The 23,664-nt window shown below is 41.6% G+C and overlaps 1 protein-coding gene across 8 annotated transcripts in view; it reads left to right on the top strand.

Moving 5' to 3' along the window:
• The first annotated feature begins 4,422 nt into the window (after nt 1–4,422).
• The window catches only part of nsmfa (NMDA receptor synaptonuclear signaling and neuronal migration factor a), a 35,394-nt gene continuing 16,152 nt past the window's right edge, over nt 4,423–23,664 (top strand). The window contains exons 1-6 of one of the 8 annotated variants that reach the window (XM_031855448.1): nt 4,423–4,757; nt 13,475–13,556; nt 13,669–13,730; nt 14,019–14,930; nt 15,695–15,761; nt 16,216–16,221. In XM_031855448.1, coding sequence (XP_031711308.1) covers nt 4,727–4,757; nt 13,475–13,556; nt 13,669–13,730; nt 14,019–14,930; nt 15,695–15,761; nt 16,216–16,221 — 1,160 coding nt within the window. In that variant the 5' untranslated portion in view covers nt 4,423–4,726. The remainder of the gene's footprint in view (nt 4,758–13,474; nt 13,557–13,668; nt 13,731–14,018; nt 14,931–15,694; nt 15,762–16,215; nt 16,222–23,664) is intronic. The other 7 variants (XM_031855454.1, XM_031855452.1, XM_031855449.1 and 4 more) reach the window with 7 other exon arrangements.

A 23,664-nucleotide genomic window follows, 5' to 3' on the forward strand; every position in this document is an offset into this window, starting at 1 on the left:
AACAAAAGTGCTGCACAGATTGATGCACAAATCAGTAGCCTATTTGCGGAAAGTGTTAGGAAAGCTTCTGATTTTTTCACCTTGATATATGAAAGCCGTGGCAGAGGTAATGGAGTTAATAGCAGAGTCATCAAGTACATGCTTTACCTTTCCTCTCTACAGTAGCTTACTAGTCAAATAACACAAAGAGCCTACAGCCATGCTAGCAGCTCTGTGAGGCTGTACTGAGGAACAGCGGTGCTGTGAGCTAAATGCAAGCCAACATGCTCACAATGACAATGCTAACATGCTGATTTTTAGCAGCAGTTATGTTTATCATCCTAGATTAGCCTGTTAGCACCCTAAACACAAAGTACAGCTGTGACTGATGAGAATGTCAATAGATTGTAGGTACACAAAGCAAAGTATTGAAATGTTGACATAATGATAGTGCTGGATGAAAATGCCAGGGATGATCAAAGTTAAAAGGATACATCATCTGGGGACCATGAATATCCCTAAAAAAAATCTAGTAAATGTTGAGCTCCTCTACTGGGTAATCAAGAATGTTGACCTGCTGGCAATGTATGAAAAGTCAAAGGATCTTCAAAGTCATTAGGATTCATTGTACCAAATCTGACAGTTCTCGAGACTCATGATAGCACTGGAGAAAAAATTTCAGAGGATCACCAAAGTCGTTAGGGATCATTTTCAGAAGACCATGAATGTATGTACACACTTTCATGGCAATCCATCTACTAAATCCTGAAATATTTCAGTCTGGACCAGAGTGGTGGACTGACTGCTACGTGGCTAAAGAAGTGCACCCCATCCAAACAGATGGACTTACCTACCTTGTTGGATAGGGAAAATTGCTTTAAACCAAAATAAGGTTTGGTGTTTGTAGTGAGGGTATTACGATGTTTGTAACAGCAGGAAGATCTAAAAGCCAGAAAAACAACATCAATGCTAAAAGCGTAGCAATCGTTCCACCAGTAGGACATAACTTTTCAGCACAAGAGACAGCCATGTCATTAAAACATTTGACATGTGACATTTCTCAACACTTAATAGTAAGATGTCTTCATATTGTGTATTGTAACAGACAGTGTTAATTAAAAAAGGTAATGAAGTACTTGATAATGAAGCTGTGTGCAACTGTCCTCTCTAACAGTCATGAGACTTAATTAAGCGGTCAAATGTAGCAAATGAAATCATAATGCACTATCAAAGTTCATCACCAATGGGACGCATCATCCATTAATGCGGGTTCGACCCTCTAAATCATCATCCTTAAATGAAACAGTGCATTTGAAGATACAAGAGTTCAGTGCTATTAAGATCCCCTTGAGTCTGTATCAAAGTTTAATATTGTCTCAATGAAAGCCTTTCTGAGCTTTAAGAGTCTTAATACCATCTTAAGCTTTACTACCCCCCACTATACACACATTGTCCTAGAATTTCCTCAAAGTCTCCAAAAGTAGGCCACGCGTCACGGTTTTGTTTCATGTTTGCCTTTACATGTACAGATTAAATATCTGGCCTGCCCAAGAGGTACAATCACAATAAATCATGACAATTTTTCACTTCTTCTTCAGCCCCGTCACCCAAGTTCTTCCTTTAACGGTATTTTTATCAGCTGGTTTGCACGCATTTTCTCACTGTCAGATGGACCGATTAAGTCTCAGATAAAAGGACTGATAGTATGCCACAGCAAAATGTGTTCGGGACTGTACAAGTTTGATAATGCTGAAATAGAGTAGAGCAGGATTCGATCACTGTGGAAAGTTCCTGTGATCCACCAAAACAAAAAGACCATTTCTAGCTGCTCTGTGAGACTTTGGCACAGGTGGGTTTTGAGCTAAATGCTATTGTTAACATGCCAACATGCTCACTTTAACCAGGCATCCACCCAAATGTAGCACATGTTGTTTTTTAAAGTGAAAAGAATATATTTGTGTTTCCATCCACTTATTGGTTCATCAGAGTAAGCAGAAGGTGGCTCTAACTCTCGAGCCAGGGACAATTATATAATTTAGAAGAAGAGGGTTTAGAAGTCCCAAATGGTGGGGACATTTCTTTTGAAAACAAGATGTAAATATGTTATTCATGTTTGTTTCATGTATTCATTTGACGAAGGTTACCAAAAGTGGCAAATATTTTGTCTTTTGTTACAATGATCACAAGGTAAACAATAAAAATACGCCGTTCATGTACAAAGTAATCCATCGCGAATGTGAGCTCGAATCTATGTGATTGGCAAACGCAGCCCCTTGGCTAAAAATGTATACAGAAAAAGCTTTTTAAATCTTAATCAGTGGGACAACTGCTTATTAGTAATATTAAATTACACTTGAAATATAAAATGACAACTTGGTTTTATTGTTCATTAATAAGGAATGACTTTCTCAACTAAATCCGTATTTGAGAAAAAGGATGGAGTGTTCCCCCTGCTGTTGTAACCGTTGTAGACTCAAAAATATCGATCTGCTTTGCAATCAATCAAATGGTGAGTGCTCGTCAGGGTCAGAGGAGACACTAATATCTCGGGCAGATGTGGATTTATGGCCGCATATGTCTTTCTTTTCCTCCCATTTTCACTGCCTTTCCTCATCCCTTTTCCACATATAGCACAGTGCTATCCCACCGTGTGATAGCAGACACATCACTGCACTCCTTTTATAGAATGAAAAACATGAATCGCTTCTTTCATTCATCCTTGTGTCTCCTTTTCCCGCTGTCATTCCTTTGCATTCTTCCGCCCCCTCTGCTCTCGTCACTGTTTTGGATTCCTGCTGTCCATTCATGCATCCATTCATCCTTCCTCTTTCCGTCATCCTTTTCTTCTTTCTTTCTGGCTTGTGTGAGAAGCTCCATCATCCCGTCCTCTCTCCATTCATTCATCCCTCCCTCCTTCTCTCGTGCTCATCTACAGTACATCCACACACATTCCCTCAGTCTCGTCAGAACTGCCTCGAATTATTTACTGCTTAATGGCCTACATCAGCTCACAGCGGTGCTTTGCTTTATTTATTGATTTTCATTCCTTTTGTCTTCTGTTCTGTGTGTGTGTGTGCGTGTGTGTGTGTGTGTGTGCGTGTGTGTGTGTGTGTGTGCGGGCAGGAGAAGCACATCTTAAAAGATATAAAGCTCAAGGACGTCCTGCACATTCAGGGCTGCTGAAATGACCTGTGGGTTGAATGATCGATTGATCTGATGTTTGAAGGCTAATCGACCGTTACTCTCTGCTACCAATGCTTCTGTCTGTTTATATGATGTGTTCATGTGCCCATATGTCCAATAGTATGTGTGTGTGTGTGTGTGTGTGTGCACCACAGTGACCACCACTCATGATCTTCTTTCACTGACTAGTGATTCATTATCTCCATGTGCATTCCATGTCGGATGTGCTACCATCCAACACAACCAGTACTTTTTTCAGCCTTGGTGCCAAACCTTTTCTGGCTTGTGACCTCTTCATAAAAGAAAGCAGAGTTTACTGTACTGTCTCAACCCAGGTTGCATGGATGTGAGCAGTCCAATTAAATATTGATTCTCAGGCCTCTTAAATATGTAATGAGTCTGAGGAGGTAAAACTATTTCACAAGACACAAAGGGATATACGTAAAAAAAAAAATAGAAGTATTTTATTTCATGGAAATGTTTTTTTTCCTTTCTTTCCATCACATTAATAATCTCACAACAACTTATTGTGTGACTGCTTGGTGAGGTCCACAACACCAGATTACAACCAGTGATACTCTTCTGAAATAGTATCCTGTAGACTCTACTTCAACAAAAATATATTTTTTATTGACGTCAAATCGTAGATCGTCACCAGTTAAGGATATCAAGTCTATGCAACTTTTGCAACCATATTGCAGTAGAAAGTAAATCCCTGATTGAATAAAAAACCTCTCATAGGAGTGCTGCAAGGAAATTCTGCTCTACAGATGCAAGGAGCTGCCCTTTATGGTCCGTCAGTCTCCTGCACTCTTTTGAATACTGATCATATTTGCTTGAAAAAAAAATAAAAAATCATTCACCAGTAGAAGAAAAAAAAAAAAAAGCATCACTGTCTAAAGCTATTGTTCTCATGCTTTTTGAAGTGATGCTCACCAGAGCACTGCAGCGTCTCAACCTCACTGCTCCCTCTGTCCGTGGCTGTGGATGAGAACCATTTCGACGAGAGAGAGAGAGAGGGGGGGGGACCTCTTTGCCAAAATGACCGTTTACATAAAGATACCCATAATGATCCAAAACTGGATGAGATGAAAGGCAGAGGTTCCAAATGCCTGGATGACACCAAGTGTCCCTTGCTCAGTACCTGCACCCCCCCTCCCTCCCCTCTGTGATGATGATGATGGTGATATCACCACCCCTACCATATTTCCATTGCATTTTCAGATCAATGAGAGAGGCAGAGGACCGTGTATTGTCAGCCACAGGCTGACAACTGTGCCGCTACCCCACGTACGTGCTCATATCCGGATAGAGAGAGAGAGAGAGAGAGAGAGAGAGAGAGAGAGAGAGAGAGATTTTTTCTGCATCCTTTGCTCTGCAGACGCGTGCGTGACATGCCGTCTGCTCCCGGATTTCCCTTCAACTTTTTTTGCGGTTTTCACACTGTTTTCATTGCCGCATTCCCTCCGTGCGCCGAGTCTTTGGAATGAACTGTTTTCCTGTCTGCGTCGTTTCCATGCCAGCATGGGAACTGCCGTGTCCAAAAGGAAGAATTTAAGAAACGATGCGATATCCTCTGTGGCAGCAAAAGTTAGGTGAGTATCACCCGGAGCTCTCCGCCTTTCAGCCCCATTAAATGGCAGCCGCAGGTTAGACTCGACAGCCTTCGGGTGCGACCCGAGCGAAGTTGCCATGTGTGACAGTTGAATTACCGCTGCGCTTTCCTGGGTACAGCTAGTCCCTTATTTGTAATGCGCAAAGAGGCTCAGAGCTTCTCGCACGTCTGCCGACTGTCCCGTCTGGCCCGGGGCGTGCATCCGTGTAAATGTGTGCGTAAATTAGCCTTTGTTCTCTCCAAAAACAGCACCCGTGATGAGCAATAGAAACCGATTATGGAGAAGGTTTGTCCCTCAATTCCACGAGGCTGTGTTTTATTCGGACTAAATTGGCTAACCCATCTCCTCGTGAAGCATCGGAGCTTTTCCTGATGTTGTGAATGAAGCATCATTGTGTAATGAAAGTCATGCAGAGGCAAAGCGAGGGCTGCTGTGACTCAGTCGACTAACATTTTCTGACTTTGGTAGGCTATCAGCTAAAATAGATCATCGTGATGATCAATCATTTGTTGTAGGCCTATATGTATTTATTTTTTTAACTGCATGTCATCTTGTGTTTTTAATGGGGATTTAAACAAAAATGGCTTTCTGTCTGGCCGCATCGACCCGAGCAGCGAGGAGCCTGCATGCTGACTTCACACTCCGGCGTGCAAATGAATCAATCACCGCAATCGATTCGGTCGCTTGCAGTGATCACCTATCACGATCAGTTATTGGGCCGGTCACAGGGGGCAGCGCCGGTAAGCGGTTGTTTAATTTATTCAGCCAGCAGTGGGATTCAGACTGTTTGGCACGAGTCCAACCCGTTAAAAGCTGTTAACGACTCATTCGTTCACTGTATGGGGCTGTGTGGATTATTTTTTAATGGCCAAGTCCGCATCCTGTTCTAGCACCATACAGGCAAATAAATAGCTTATAGCTCTATCATGCTTGACTGAGGTTGAGAGCTGAAGCTGCAGTTTGCAGAAAAGCACGTGCAACTGTGTTCATGTGTCCACACTATGAAGTGCGGACGAGGAGCTGCGATCTCTCGCGTGAGACCAGAATACAAAATGAGCTCTTCTGTGCTTCAGCAGTGGCCTCACAGCAGGCCCTGCTTTGACATATTTTTTTTTTTTTAATCAATCAATGATTGACCTTGACTTGTGCAACGTCGTCCAACGTCCACAGATGAGGGCTGACGTGATATTACGTCATTATCTCATATGAGTATGCGTCTACCTTACATTGCACATGTGGTGTGTATGTGAGCCTTCTTTGCATTCATCTCAGCGTGCGGGAGTATGCGTTTCTTTTTTTTAATGTGAGCCACCTTGAGATGAGAATGTGATGCTCATACACTGGCAAGTGGAGGGTGTCCCGGGCACGTAGCCTACTGTAAGTGTGTGTGTGTGTGTGTGTGTGTGTGTGTGTGTGAGGGAGGAAGAGAGAGAAAGTGAGAGAGTCAATCTCAAAGCCGAGACTTTTTTCTTCACGTCTTCAATGAAATTTCTGAAATACACTATCATTATTGAGGATTATTACTGCCTACACACACACGCACACACGCGCGCGCGCACACACACACACACACACACACACACACACACACACACACACACACACACACACACACACACTTTAATTTGTTGAGTTAATGGCAGAATGAACCTTGCCTTTCCGTATGGGAGATGCAGCTGAATCACATCCAATAATAATCAGCCTTTCACCTGCACACAACCTCATGAATGTGGACGCAGGCATTCAAAAGTTGTTTCTCTGCATCTCTCCACCTCGCACACAAACATATCTATGTGCATACTGTCAGGCCTGTACACTGCTCTCTCCATTTCCCCTACATCTACTCGATCCCTTCTTCATTCTGTCTGAAGGGCAGGTTGGACTCTGAATCTTTGAATCTCTGCAGATTTAAAGTGCTAGAGCTCTGTCTGCAGCATCAGATCTACGGACTTATTACCCCTACACCCATTTACATATAAAAGGTACATTTATATTAAAAGGAATTTACCTCAGAAACACAATTTCATTTACAATTTCATTTTCAAGCTCATAGCCGAGTTCTGACTCATCAATTTCTTATCTGCAGCTAGTGTCCAGTTGGCGACATGATACAGTGTCACCTCAGCTCTCAAATCATTTTAGAGGACATACCATAATATAAATCACTGCCGTTCAAGTAGCTAGACCCAGGTGCACACACACACACACAGCCTCTCTTATCCTCCGTCTTTCCTTTCTCTGTAATACATTTTCTGTACGTTTTCCGGACTGGCCAACTTTTGTGGTTGGGCAAATAAAGACCTCTCCCAAAGCAAACAATAGACCACATTTGTTCACTCAATCACGTTTGTTAAATGTTCATATATATATATTTACATATTTACAATTATTTTACATGAACATAATCTTTCTCCTCTGTTCTATCAGGGGATCACCAAAGTCAATATGATTTATCCTTTGGCGACCATGAATATCTTTACCAAATTTCCTGGCAATACAGTTATCAAGACATGCCACTAAAAAACGAAAATGTCAACCTGCTGGTGGTGGTGAAGGGAAAGTGAGGAGATCACCAAAGTCAGTAGGATTCACCCTCTGGGGACCACTCGTGTCTGTACCACATCTGATGGTAATCAAACAGTGCAAACCCTTGAGCCATGCTGCTGGCATTACTTGAGGAATTACTAATTCCTAAGGATAGGTGTGCCAGATCAGAAAACGCTCGTAAGAGACATTTTGTAAAGCTCTGACAGATGACCCATTCGGTCATTGAGGTATGAGGCCGTGTTAGCGGACATCAACTCAACAGTGGATGACCACATTCATGGGAATGCATACAAACAATACACAGGAAACACTAAAGAGACACTAGCTTCTTGTCCCTGCTGTCTGTGCCCCTGTCACCATTTGCATGTTTGTGGATTGCTGGTTATGAAACAGGTCACACTTTCCCCTCCAGCAGCTCATGAGAAGTAGCGAGCGACAGAGCGAGGAAGGGGGAAGAGAGGGGATGAGATTAATTCCAATTTACACACCAGAAGTCTGCGACATTGAGTGAAAAAGTGAATGCTTTGATCTTAATAGCGGCCAGAGAGGAGGGGCTGTGCTGTGGTTGGGGTAAAGGGCGTCGGACAACAGCGCTCACAGAGCTGTGGGGGTGTGAAAGATGGTGTGGAAGATGAAAGGATTGTTTTTTTAGGACGGATGTAAATGAAACATCGTGTCTTAGTTTATTCAGGCCAATCGACAGGTGCGACCGTCATCGTTGCAGACCTGCAGTCACTCTGTTCATGAGGGTCGAGGGCTGTTACGCAATCGGTTTTTTGAAATAACAGGATTTCAGATTCACTCAAGCTCAACAAAGGGAGACCGTGTTTCCTCAGAAGTTCTGACTATCTCGTCATTCTTTGCTAAAATCTTGCTTCATTTTATTATTTCCATTTTGCTCATGTATAATAATATAATATAATATTAATATATACACACTGTGTATTTCTGATTTTTAGTAGCATGGCTCAGTGCATCCACATTACATCTCCCCCCCTTCTGTTCAATCACAGAGTCTTTGCCATAAATATGCTGAACGAGGCAGATTGTATTGATTAGTCTGAAGAATGATTAGGGCTCCAGCAGTGCTGTGTGATTGTCTGTCTGCAATGGCGCATATTTATTCTTTTTCACATTTATTCTTTGACAAAAAAATAATTAATGAATAAAAACAAATCTCAGCCCACTTTTTCTACAGTTCAGTGACAACTAAGCAAGTTTAATTTGCCAATGAATACCTTGTGATATGGTTGAAGGCGTCAGAACAAGCGAGTAAAGAACAATATTTATGTATTTTGACATTTTTATTCAAGTTTACGTTGTTTTTTTTTTGTTTTTTTTCCACAAAATATGCTTTACTTAATATCATTGTTTTACTTTTTACTTTCCTAGAATATTATAAAAAAATATGTTATGTTAAATGTGTGTAGGCTATTGTGTGTGTGAATCAGTTGCAGCACCCAGCACTGTATGTGGTAGCGTTGGGCCACTAACGTACTGACATTTTAATTAGCTCCCAGATCAGGGGCTCCGTTTCCACATATGTCCCATGATGCACCACACTTTAAAGACTCGCAATTAACGTTCCCAAGTCCCTTCGGCCCTCAGCACACGCAGGCAGCAAGCCTCTCAACAGGTTGTCATCACCCCAGCTGTGCGTTTGTGTATGCTCCACTGTGTGTGTGTTTGTAGGAAACCCAATTCAATTAGAGCATCTGAGAGGCGAATTCGATTAAGGAGCATTAAGAGTGAGGAATCTCTTGGCCTGGCAGCCCATTGTTTACAGTGGAGAGACGCCCGGGGAGACATCAGCTCTGATGATATTCAGACCAGTGGGAACAATGCCAGGGGAGTGATGGCCTGTTTGCAGCCTCCAGCCGCTTGTCCTCTAAAGATATATGGTCATAGCGTTAAACAGCATGAGAATCGACAGGGAATGAGATTAGATATGGGTCAATAACAGAAGGACATACTGTATGTAGCAGCAGCGTTAAACTACACGACTCTCAATAAGTACCTGTATGTCAGTTCTATGATCATATTGACCTGTTCGTAGCCATGCAGATCATTTATTGGTTAAATTATTTTGCTTAATGTGGATGGGCATTTTACACCAGTCAGAACAAACTCAACCAGGAACTATGTTAGGTTGATAAGCACTAGAAACGTAGTTTTGAAAGCAGCCTAAAAAAAAAGGAAGAAGAAGAAGAGGAGAAAGTAAGACTGGAATAAGTAATGAGTAATGTTTCACCATCTGTGTCTGCATTAGTGAGCACAAACTTGGAGAGACTGGAGATATAAGGTATGTTTACAGTTCTATAATGTTCCCATCTGCCAAGTATCTAGTTATGCATATTGTTCTGTCTAGAACTGTGAAGAGGTTAGTGAAGTTTGTGGCATAAAAGTGTTTGAGGAGGAGTGGAGTGTGTGCAATTGTGTCTGACTCATACAGCTTGTAAATGCTAAGTACGTTCTTAACTGTAGACCCAGAGGGGCAAAATATGCTCATACTGTATTCATTCGCTTAGTCAGCGAAGCTTCAGGTTGCATGTTGCACCCACAGTAGTTTGTATAACAAAATTAGAGTTACTCTTGGAGAGTAGCTCTGTCCAAGACATTGTACCATTAGCATCCTTGTTGCATGACATTGTAGTTGGAGCCTGTCCTCCCAAGAAAAACAAGACCATCTGTCATTTCAGCAAATTACCAAAAGCGGCATATGTCTACGTTAAAGTGGCAAAGCTATAAAAGCAATGATAAAACTATTAACTAATTTAACCCAAGAAAGCAATGTTTGTTCCTTGTTTTCTCGACCTTAACCGTGTACCAAACAAAGATGCTTTTGTACTTATTTTAACCAAAACCAACAGTTGTTTATGTGCCTAAACCTAACCAAATCTTAACCACTGTGTTGTCACGTGACAGGTACGAGCATCAGATGAGAAAATGCTTACATGTGTCATTGTGGAGGGCGATAACAAACAAGGTATTTTGTCATTGCTTTTGGGGACCTAATGGGTAGGTGAGAACTGTTTCCAAAAGCCCTGGTTGTGGTGTCAAGGACGCTGCGACAGCTGAGTTGGCAGCTGAAAACATGGCATTCATTCACCAGTGATGCTGTCAGGGTATCTAACCTTCATTCATGTGAGACAAACAACAAAGCAAACATGGCCGAAATGGATCATGTGAATTTCTTGCATTACTGTAGAAACTAGAACAGGCTGTGCAAATTAAGAGGAAATACAGAGAATTGTGGTCAAGTCCCTGTTATAAAAAAAATATTACAAGACTTGGCAGAGTATGGGTGTAAAAAAAAAATCACTCTTTGGTTGCCAACTCCCATTTCCCATAAGATCATAAACTTGCCAACCTGGAACGGTTTCTAAAACATTACAGCAATTATCCTTCTTTAAGTCTCTTCAAGTTAATGTTCATACCATAGTGAAATACGTGGAAACAGATTTCTACTTTACTTTTAAGTTTAAAGATTTAACTCACAGAGCCAACTCTCATCCATCACTGTCAGAATATCTAATCTGATCTGAATCCAGGACACTCAACTTGAACCTGTGCCATCCTTGTCACTGCTGTTTGACATGTTTCATCTCGCACTCAATGAGTTTGCAGAAGTCCCTTAAGGGGTTAAATGAAAGAGGCTTTTAGGGTTGAGTTAATTGTCAAAGATGCAGCTGTCCTGAGGAGGAAACAGACTCGTCAGTTGCTTCTCTTTCTTCCTCATTGTCCTGACTGTGCTCTCTCTCTCTGTCTGCCGCGGTTTCCTCAAGTTTACTCCACCTTTCATTTTTAATATGCCCCCATTTTGCTGTACACTCCTCTTCCTCTCTGCTGTAATCCCATCTCTCCTCCTCAGAAACTCCCCTCCCCAACTCGTTTCTCTCCCCAAACCCCTGTCACATGTCTGAGAGCATGCAGGATGAATTTCATATCTGCCTGTCAGGCTCTTCCTCTTCTTCTCCGTCTCCAACTTCTCCACCTTCATTTTTCACATGTGCACATGTGTTTATCTCCCCTGCTGCCTCATGCACCTGTGTCCCTGACGTGCCGTGCTCACATATTGTATATGGAGTAGGTGCAAAACAGTGATATGGGACAACATAGAGAGAGGGTTTGTTTAATGGAGGGATTGAGCGGTGCTTTGCTCTATCCGTTTCCGACTCAGTTTCCTCTCATGTATAATGGATGATGAGAGTCTCTTGCACCATTGTTTGCTGATTCTAATCAGAGGGCCCGGCCTGTTGAATAATAAAACAGGAGGACAAAATGAAAATGTCTCAGAGCTTCGGAGGAACACCTGCTGATTTGAGCTTCGACTACATTTATTACGACTGTTCTTAACTGGACTGGTTTCTTGTTACATTTCTGCATGCAGAGACACACACACACACACGCACGCACACATATTCTTAAATCAATGTGTGTTTAATCAAATCACACCAGACTAACTGGCCCATAGAAAAGCTGCTGTTAGGTATTACAGCATAATATTAGCCTACTGGTTGGTTTCTGGGACTGCAGGTAAACTACAGTATGAAGCGGCTGTGTGTCACATACAGTATCTTACCCAATGCTGTGATAAAGAACATCTGGTTCTTTTGTCTTTCTAATGGAGGTCCACACTAGCCTTTAGCTCTCACACAAAGTCTCCACTACAACTTACATAGGGATAATGAAGGAGGCGATAGTGTCAAATCTTGCGTAATGCTCTGTAATTACTGATATGTATTCACAAAGGATTAACATCGGTGGAGAACAAGAGTTCCCCAAAATAGGTGACAGTGACAATTTCTACTTCCTTGTCAGTAACAATAAATAATGTGGCAAAATGATGATGGGGGTTATTAACTTGAATAATAAAGTCATAGTTCCATTTATAGGACATCCTATACCTGTGCTGTTGGTAAAAGGTAGTATAGGTAAAATTGAATCTGTCTCGACTGGGCTCAGTTTAAACAAGAAACTCCGTGTAAGAGAGAAGGAAAGAGAAATGTTTGTAAAAAGTCTGCACTCACTGCGTGTGTGTGCCTGCTGTGCTGGACAGGCTTTAATAATTGACAGAGCTGCCAGGAAGGAGGCGTTTACCCACAGATTCACCTGTATTCAGGGGATTCTTTTTCACCGTCACCTCCAACTTCAGCTGCATTGGGAAAGAGGCCACTTTCCCGAGTGTGCTCGAGGATGTAAACAGGCGATATTATAACTGCAGCTGTGGACACACCAGGTTATTTTTTAGGATCGCATCGATATAAACTTGAAGATGAGCACTGCTTTTCACACCAGGTTATTCGTTTTACTGAAGTAGGTAGTCTTGGAGGCACGACGTTTTATATGCTGTTGGGTAATTTAAACTATAGCACGAGTTGAATAAAAGGTTAAAAGCTGCAGCATTTCCTCTGAGAAGTGGAGTGAAAACATTCCGTCACACATGATCATGATCCTTGCAACAGGAGTAACTTATTATTAATAGCATACAGTATTAAGAGTTACTCGCATGTTTCTCCTTTCCTAACTCCACTCATTCCTAATTATTGTCATGTCGTTATTCCTAATAGTTATTGCTGCGGCTCATTCCCTCTCAGTTCCAGATTGACATTGAAAGCACATCTTTAGAGGGATTCGTCTTCTCTTTGTCTGCCCAGTGTCTCTTTGCTCATTTTCCTCTGCTGTCACACACAGGAACATTACGAGGTCAGTGTTGCGAGACCTGGGGCTATTCTATTAAAAGCCGAAGCCCTCCATGATATTGAGTTTTAGTTACAAGTGGCTGAATGGACGTCTGTAGCGTATTTATCTCCATTTCTGTGTGTGAGTAAAAGAAAGACCATGAGGAAAAAATGAGCTAAAGCACCAGATGCAATACTGTGGTCAAGGAGCTCACAGCATCTATTTTCAGCAAAGACATTTTTCTGCAGTTGTTGACAAGGTTAAGTATTTTCCTTGACACAAAGATACAGTTTACATCCGCACATACATTCTGCGTGTGTATGAAAGAAGGACACAAACACACTAATGGTCTGCAGCTGCGATTACACCCACTAACGAAAACTGAGGTCATGCTGAGAAATGAAGATGAACAATCCTTCACTCTACAGTATCTCCACCGACTGTCTCATACGCCGTTTCTCTTTCAGTCCGAGGCTGCCTGAAATGTGGAGATAAAACCGCTGCATCATTAATCTGCGGGTGGCACAAACCGACAAAGAAGGCAATTAGGTTTATAATTTACAATTCTCTTGCCCTTCTCTCTTCCATTTCCTGTCCTTTCAACTCACCCATACTTTCCACCCATGAATAATGTCTTTATGTGTGTCATGTGTCCCCACAGAGCAGCGCGAGCATTTGGAGAGTACCTGTCCCACACACACCCTGAAAACCGAAACGGATCAGGTCAGCGTCTTAGACATCCTGCCATTTGTCCATCCCTCTATCCTGCTCTGCCTATTCCTTTGTGGTCTTTAATCCTTCCTCCACCTGCTTCACCTCATCCTCTGTGAATATGCCAGGCTGCGATCATTAGTGTTTGGATCACTACAATAGCTGGTAACCGAAGAAATATGATGATATTTTCCTGTGTGTCATCCTCAGCTTGTGCTCTTATTTTTCCTCTCTCTCTCTTCTCCTTGCTCCTTTCTCATTCTCAAGCACTCATATTTGTCTATTTGTCCATCATTCTAGCTCATCTTCTGTGTGAAACCTTGGTGGGTCCCGACCCGGAGTCGCCAAGTGACACGATTAGCCCCAACAACAACAACAGCCTCCATCCCTGCTCCAACGCCACCAAGAGCTGTGAGGACAAACGGGAGGCCAGCCTGATAAAACCCCCACTGGGCTTACTCCAGCCTCCTCCCCCTTCCATCACCATCTCTGCCAAAGCATCGCGACTGTCCCTCGAGCGCAGCTTCTCAGCGGAGGAAGACCAGCAGAAGTGCGTCGAGTGCACCCTGCAGCCTGCTCGCGTGTACACCATCACAACCCAGCGCGGTATGCTGATGAGCAGCGGCCGGGGCAGCAAGGAGAGCCTAGAACTGGACGTCCTGAAGGAGAAGTCGGGGAGTGGCGGGGTGGGATCCAGAGGAGGCTTGATCCAACCCTCCACTTCCCCTTCCTCCACCTCATCGTCTCCAACTCAGCACCACCATGCCAGCAGCGGCCGTGGCGCCAGCCACCATCACAGAAACCATCACGACACTCACCACGGAAACCACCACCACCACGGCGTCCCGGGAACCAATGCGCCCTCCAGTAGCGGAGGAAGTAGCGGAGCAAGTGGAAGCAGCAATTATCAGCAGCAGTCTTTATCCGTCGCTGGATCCCACTCCCATCATGGAGCACACCACCACGGCCACCACCATCACCTGTCTCAACCCCCGCTGCAGACTTCCGTCAGCGCCCACAACATCCGCGGCTGGGGCGAGGGTGGAAAAGGGGAGGCGGAGTGCAGCGGGCTGGCCTGTGAGTCATGCAGCGGTGCCCCATCGCGAAGCCAAGGCTCCCTGGACCTGGAGAGCACAAACCGAGAGGCAGGCAAGCAGCACCGACGCCTAGAGCGGATGTGGAGTGTGGACCGGGTGACTGGGCTGGAGAGAGGTGAGAGGGCGGAGGACACAGAGCAAGGGAGAGGCGCTGAATTCCAGACGAGGGTGGGAGGGGGGTAGGGTTTATTCATAAGACCCTGTGAATGGGATTGACGGGTTTAGTATTGGACCAGAGATGAAATAGCATTTGACTAATTTCAATCATTTTCCTAAATGCTTTTTTTTTTGCTGAAAATGAAGGGTCCATTTAAACTTGATTTCCCATCAGTCTAGTGTATGTGACGGTTTAATTATTTACATTTGTTTACAAGTAATAATTCTAGGCTTCAAGGAAGTTTAGGGACCACCTTAGTGAAAACAAGCACACTTAACATTTAAAGAGCATTTTGTAAGAATTAACTAAGCAACTTTACGATTAGTTTGTAATTTTAAGTTATTTTACTGTTTAATATCAGTCTAATGAAACAAAACAGCTTCGTCACAAGTCTGGATGAATTAAAGTGAAACATCCGTTAAAAGCGAGTTAAATCTATTTCTTCTCAGCTCTGGTGGGGACTGAGGGTTTGTTGTTGGATGTGACATGGTGGTCTGTATATCTGACTCTTCGTCTCCCCGTCTCTCTCCTCTGCTGTCTCCTTCTGTGTGTCTCCCTCTCTCCATTTGTGGAGTGGTGGACTGTGAAGTGCTGGTGCTGTCGCTGGTTTTGTGCTTCCATATTTCTAATATATTTATTACGACGTTTGCCAATATGACACATAGATTTTTCTCTTTTTTTCCACTTAACCCTAGAATGATCATTTTTCTCTCTAATTGCAGAGGACACTAACTGGTTCCCCAAGGAAAATATGTTCAGCTTTCAAACTGCCACAACAACCATGCAGGCGTGAGTGTCCAACCTTCAAGCACACATACATCTTACATCACCTGCATCATCTCAACTCACTTTATCAAACGTAGAATCTCCAGCATCTTCCAGCAATCTGTTTCTCCCCGACCATGCCTGTCTTTAAATTATTATTTTTTTTTAAATCTCCTTTTAAATGCATCCTTGTGCAATGCTTGTTAGACCATGTTCAGAATACAAAGGCAGACTCAGTCAATATATTCATGTGGCCCATTAAATACGTTCAGACCAGTTACAATTATGTGGCACTGCAAGTTTACAGTTTATTCATAGACGTCAATTATGACACACACTTTTTGTCTCCCTCTCATTATGCCTCTCCCAGTTTTTCCTCTGTCTCTGTTGTTTGGACTCATTGCTTACTGGTGCCTAAACTGTGTTGTTTTTGTCTCCCTCTTCTCGCATGCTATTTAATCATGGGACACTCAAACAGGATATCGTGAGTATACTTCCCTGCCTGTTTCCTATTTTTGTTCTTAGCTCGCTTACCTCTTGTTCGTAACAGCTGTTCCTTAACTTTGATGACAACCATTTAACATTCGTCCTTGGGCTGGGTGATCGAGTTTCAGCTGAAAACAAACTGACAAGTACAAGAAAGAGCTAGGGAGTGTACAGTAGAGAGGTTTGTGTCTATGTGTGTGTGTGTGTGTTTGTTGTCTGGGTTATTCTGGCCTTGCAAAAAAATTGTTTATCACGAAACATCAATAATCATCTGACAGTTATTGATTATCAGTTAAAAGCCTATAGTCAGCACAAATATATTGTATTTTAATTAAATAAAAAATAAAAAAGCCAAAAGTTACAGGATTGTCATGCAACAGCAGGGATAAAGTCCAGAGTAATCCACTGCAGCCGAGAAACCAAGCTCAAGTCAGGAAAATGTGCATTGGCTGACCAAAACCCTGTCAGCTCACATCCATCCAGCAGTTCTGTCAGTGTGGCCGACACAACCGCCCTTACTAAGGACACAGCGATAGGTGGTTTGGCCATTTAACATTTTTGTGGAAGTCATGTTAAAGTGCTCTAATCCAGATCGACAGCCGTCGCCAATTATCACTGAATCTGTGCTGGCTGACTTTCGGCGTTTTTGGAACCGATTGTGGCAATTGGCTCTGGAGAGATTTGTTAATAACAAGTATTTATAGTGCCAACATGTGATCCCCGGAGCCTTCTGGTAAAACTGTACTATCGGTAGTAGTTTAAAAAGAAGTCAGTTATCATTCAGTTTTGAGCTATGTATTATTCATGAAGTCTTAATAACCTTGGTAGATGTCCTGTGTGAAATTTGATAAGTGCAAAATCGCAAACATCTGTCAAATAATTCTTGAGTAGGCAAGCGGAGAAGTAGGGTAAATAAACGTCAACATTGATAACAGTAATAATGGATTATGACTAAACCAGGACAAGTCTTGACGTTTCATACTGCACAACCCCTGCTCCTACCACATCTCGCCAAACTAAACCCAACTAACCCAAGCTGCTCATATGTGTTTTCAAGTTCTTTGTATGTTGACCCAGCTTGACCTAGCTAACCTCTGGCTGCTAGTTTACAGTAAATGGTGATGGTTTCTTCTAAATCTCTTAATAATAAAATGATCAAGCTGGTGATAATCTATATTTTTCTTATTGTCAACAAATTCCATGAAAAGACCAAAACCAAGTAGTATCTGCGTAGCTGAAGCATTTGTTCCTCTGCACCGTAGACCTTCATTGTTTTCCAACAAGACTAAAGGCCTACAGATATATTAGCGCTCATATAAAGCCATTTCTTCCCCTGGCCTTGCTGGATATTTTTTATAATGGCGATCTTAATGCATGATGGGCTATACTTGAGTACAGCAGTGCTTCGAGTTTCATGTTAATGTCAGGGTGGCAGCATAATGACAATGGTAACATTCTGATCTTCAGCAGGGTTGATGTTTAGCTTATTCACTACCTCGGTTTCTCATTCGTTTCTGAGGTATTTGGTCAAGTATTGAACACATTGAAATTTTTACCTGGTCATGGCACTGGAGCAAAAAAGTCATTAGGCTTAATTTTGAATGCCTGTGCCAAAGTCAATGGCAATCCATCCAATAGTTGGCGAGGTATTTCAGTCTGGGCCAAAGTGGTGGAACGACCAACAGACCTAGCATGGCTAAACATGGTTAAAACACACATCAATGAGCCACAGCGTTTCTCTATTATGATGAACACAGGTAGCGTAGCTTATTTTGAACAAAGCCCACATATGACATCTTGGTGTCATTTGTATGACTGGGCTTGAGGCTGTGAGCCACAGACTGGTAGGGAAGTCAGAAAGTATTGAGCAACAGACTAATGCATTGTTAGTTTTGGCCTTTTTATGCGATTGGTTGACAGTAAGATTAATAGTGTCAGCTGTAACCTTTAAAAGAACATTTTCTTCTTTTAGGGATTTTACTACTTTCCACAACCTACCCAGAGTCAGTCAATCATGTTTAGCATGGTTGGAGATGCTCTATCTCTATCTCTGCTATGGACAAATGTCTGTAATCAGCTTCACAGAATTGCTGGGTCACATCTTTCCTCGTTAACAACAATAAGTAAGTCTCTTGAAGACATAATCACACATCGACAGTGAGGCATTTCACACCATGTTTGTACTTTGACACATAAAGTGTTGTCGCTTTCTGCTCGCCAGAAGGGTCTCAAAAGTCGAACAATGACTTAAATTAACGGCAGGCTCAACAATTTTGCAGTCAACCTCTTGCTTGTGAATTACAGCTTTAACATTCAAAATAAACCATAAAAATGAGCACCAGGTGGTGAGATGGAAGTATTAAGCCACAGCATTGGAACATGTGCACTATTTCAAGTGGCGCTGCTACTCTGGCCCAATGGCCTGCAGTGGCAAAATTACACTAAAATCTCAAAATTCCTTTAAACTGCACATAATAAACAATATTTTCTGGGAAAGTATCAAGAATCATAAAATTCCCCAAAAATAAATAAAAGAATTATATCTGGAGTGGAACTACTAAAAAGACACATAAGGTCACGAGATCAGCGTCTCTATCGTAAAATGGATTATACGACATGGAGACTGGCACATTTGTTACAGGGATGAATAGAAAATAAGATTTGAGCTGGTGATGTGATTTGACTTCCTGGTCTTTATACTCAAAGCTAGCTGCTGCCTATACCTACCTCAGCCTCCCCTTAACAGCCAAATAAACCCTGCAGCTAAAAGCCCTGGAATCAGCCCCCCCAGCACTGTCCTACCCTCAACCCCTTTAATACTGTGCCACGTCCCAGCAGGGCTTTTTGGGGATTTGAGCAGAGAAAAAGGAGAGTGAGGGAACAGGATTCGGCAGAAGTCATCCAGAGGTACGAAGCTGCACCTACCAGGATGTGCTTTGCTGTTTGCACTTGTTTCTGGCTATGCAGTAGCTCCGTTCTTGCTTTTTTACAGCCGCGTCTAATCTGACTAAGACAAAGAGTCCCCAACGTGGCATTTGAAGGTGAGGGCGTCAGCAGCTTTAAAACAGGATCTGCTTTCAGCATGACCTGCTACAGTGCCCCAATTTCTCGGCCGGATTTTTACCGCCACCCACATTGAATCGGATTTTAATTCTTAGACAGAACTGAAAAGATCAAAACGGGTACGGGTTTGAAAAAAACTCGGATGAATCTTTGTCGAGTTGCAAAATGTGACATTCATTCAGCAGTCTTCAGTATTCAAACCCCCAATACAAGTTGGTAGGTTACTGCAGCATTCTGCCACAAATATTTCTGTACTAACCTTACAAAACAGGGTGAATTTGTATTTCCCTAAAAAGAAAAAAAAATCATAAAAATACCGAGTCAGATTCTTTTGCAGGAGTAATGACATCAGTGACAAGTTCAGAAACTGTCCCACTCGAGGCCCAGATGCTTCGTCACACAGGGGCAGATGGTGAATGTGACACCATACATGCAGTACATCTCAGTTCCTTTGACATCTCAGTGTCATCCATCTGCAGTGTCAGCGCATTAATGTTGAGTGTTATTTCATCAAAATGAGTCATTTGAAAATGAGGGGAAAAAATAGCAGAACAAAGTTTTAGGAACAATTTGCCTCCTTGCACTTGCAAACCCACAGGAAAATGCATCCACCTGAAACCATCACTTGAAATGAAGATTACTTATCACACTAAGGCCATGTACACCCTTTGTTTATTTATTCTTGCCTTTATTATTCTCACTATTTGACCATCAAAACCAATTCAAACAGGAAAACCAGCTCAAAGAATAAAGAGAATCACCTACTCATGACTCTTGACACAGTAGGCATATGTGTTGCATTCTTGACTCGGTGGCACTTTGTTGTTCAGCCTTATTGTTCTGTAACTAACAACACTGTGAAAACAGAAGAAAGATTTTTTTTTTTTCAAGTTGTGGTGAATAGCTGCTGGCTGAGATTTGGGAGTATTTCTGTATTTTTGTATTTCAGTCTGGGTGGCAAACTTTATAATGCAATAAAAACACCAGAGTGGATCAAAAACCTTTGACACGTAACCAGTGTTTTTGAGTCTATCTGCACTAGTACATGTCCTAAGCTACAAAGCAGAGCAGACATGATGCCATTTCATACAGTAGCAGTTTGCAGGCAGTACAAATGTCAAATACCAGATCCTCATTCCAACATAGACAACAATTCTAACCATTGTTATGAACAGCGATGCACAAAGAAAGAGTAACAGAGCCCTTTCAGCATTGCTCTTCATCACCCCTCGCAATCTGAGTGCTTTTCACCATAGAAAAGGAGATTTTACCCGGTATACTCTTTGATGTGAGTTTTTTTTTCCTTTGCATCATGCATTACCATCTCTAAAACTGTTGACCTGGTTATTTAGACTTTACTCAAGTACAACTTTTTAAGCGCTTTTACTTTACCGAGTATTTGTCATACATTAGACCTGTTCTCCACCGCTGCAAATACTGTACTTTTGACTTCACTACCTTTAGTTGAGAGCTAAAGTTACTAGACGATGACAGAATGGAAAGAAAAAATGGCAGGATGGTTTATTTGTTTAGTATTCTGCTTCAGTTCAGGTCTCTTTGTCTGAATAACGGTGGCATATAATTTCTGCATGACACAATTTATAATGCAATAAAAAGAGATGGAAAAGAGTTGAACAAGAGAGAACGTATGACCTGTCTGGTTGTCTTTAGTTGGAAGTGGAGGTGACCGTGGTTCTCTCACATCTCCTCTCTTTCTGACTAAATCTCATAAACGGTGTCCACACCTCTCCTTTGTGGGCAGCTGAGGTTTAAGCAGAGGATATGGTGGGTAAGACTCTGTGTGTTAGTGTGTTTGAGATATTTTTCTCAAAGTACAAAGTAAGCAACAATGATGTTGCTTATCTGTAATTAGAGTTATATTTGACCATGTTTTTGCATGATGTAATGTGTGTGTTGCTTGTAAAATTCATTGTTTGATGTTACAAGTTAACTGTGGTTTTGCTGACATTTGTATGGGGGTAAACCAAGGACAAATAATCCACAGTCTCTTTCTTTTTCCTTTCATGTTGCTTCTATATTTATGTGCTTCTCCTCCACCACCAGATAAAGATGGACCCACAAATACATACGCGCACACACACACGCACATAAACCACATGCTGAGATCATTAATCATGAGTGTCGACTCGTGGCTTGGTATATATACAGAAACTGTGTGTAGATGCGACACGGGAGGGAGGCAGAACGATAAAAGGATGTTTATCTGGGACTCTTGCATAGAACATCATGTCATCAGGCAGAAAGTCACAGAGAAGATACAAACACACAAACCCTATTTCTTTGTTGTCATTAAACAAACTAAATGGATTTCCACAGGAACATTGTAATGCAAAGACTCTATATTAAATTACTTATAGACAACAAATGCATAGTGTCGTCAGAATGTTTTATTGTTGCTCGGAGACATGGGAACCTTGTAGACTATTGAAGGTGAATACAAGGAGCAAAACCTTTGCAAATTGAAAACAAAAGAGGAACGACCTCAACACGTTTGTAGCCCATCTAGTCAGCCATAACACAGCGTTGTATTTGATAGTTTGACATATTCTGTCGTTAGATATTGTGACACAACAGAAATGAGGGAACGGAGAAACCATGTTTCTAAACTATGGTTCAAAAGTAAATATAAATGAATAATGTTTTACTGTTTGGCAAATGGGTATGAACTTTATATTAATATATACACATAATATAGTATAGTACATAAAGGGTTATGATAACACAATACAAATGTATATCAAGCTGACATCACATTTGTGTACCTGTAACTCTGTTGTTATAGAGCAGTGATTCTCAACTGGTGGGTCGCGACCCAAAAGTGGGTCGCGGACCGGTTTTCAGTGGGTTGCAGGCCTTTGCCTGACAAAAAAAAAACAAATTTTGTGATTTTATTTTGAAGGGCATTTTTTATGCAGCGGAATTATTCCAGCATTTACGGCACTTGTTCAGCGGTGCAGGAAAAACACCGACCAATGCGTTGTGAATCACATCACGTGATGAAGCTCAGCCAATCAAATATGGTTATTCTGACAAGTTTCCTGACTTGAGTGAGATGTACACACACCGTGACACACGGAGGAGAGACGAGGACATATGAGCAGAGCAGGACTATTTATTGAGGTGTGAGTTGTGAAAGTCTAATCATAGGACGATCTCCAAAACAGAGAAATGGCCAGAGAGACCAGAGTCATTAGACTCTGAAGAATTCACCGATATGAGTCTGTCCAGTCAAACACTAATTTCTCTTTTTAGAAGATGAGAAAAATATAATATTATGGCTTTTTCACTTCACCCTGAACGAACTGAATTTAAATCTGTAGGGCAATTCAGTGAAAATAATTTTGCTAAAATGAATTTCATTACGTAATTTATTTTTTAATCCAGCCGTTATTTTACTTGAAATGAGAAGAACATTTATTCATGTATTTCTATTTATTATTTATAATCCATCCAGTTAAATTTGAAAAATGAGAATAATAATTGTTAAAATGTAATTGATGTGTACTTTCTTTATTTGATTTGACAGTTGTTTACTACACAGCGACGTTACTACTACTGGACTTCTTGAATATAGATATACCCAAATTTTATATACATATACACATATATATATATATATATATATATATACACATATATATATATATACACATATATATATACACACATATATACACATATATACACATATATACACACATATATACACATATATATACACATATATACACACACATATATACACATATATATATACACACACATATATATACACATATATATATACACACATATATATACACACATATATATATATATATATATACACACATATATATATATATATACACATATATACATATACACATATATATATATATATACACACACATACACATATATATATATACACATATACACACACACACACACTATATATATAATTTGGGTCGGGGGTCCCGGCTTGTCATAAGGGGTGATGGTGGGTCCCACAGCCAGACCAGTTGAGAACCACTGTTATAGAGCATCATTAGCCTCAGTGAGACACAGTCGTGTAGATTCTTTGAATAAGGAGGATAAGAAAAGCCTGCTTTGTTCATCCAGGATCTTTTAGACAAGGATGCTAAATTTGTTGTTTGATCCTGTAATGAGCTGCAGATGCAAATATAGCCTGACCGATAATTAGCCGGCCGTTATCTTTAAAGGTATACAGGAAAATCCACCGGCTGATTTATGTACTGTGCTCTCGAGCAACAACCCCATTATTGCTGCATTATTTCCGCCAACAGTGGAAGTACGTTTGTTGTGCGTTTTTGGTTGTTTACCGTCGGCAGTTGCACCCTCCGACAGATTAAGG

The sequence above is a fragment of the Anarrhichthys ocellatus genome, unplaced genomic scaffold, assembly GCF_004355925.1.
Source record: "Anarrhichthys ocellatus isolate YVR2014 unplaced genomic scaffold, GSC_Weel_1.0 scaffold16, whole genome shotgun sequence".
Lineage (NCBI taxonomy): Eukaryota > Metazoa > Chordata > Actinopteri > Perciformes > Anarhichadidae > Anarrhichthys > Anarrhichthys ocellatus.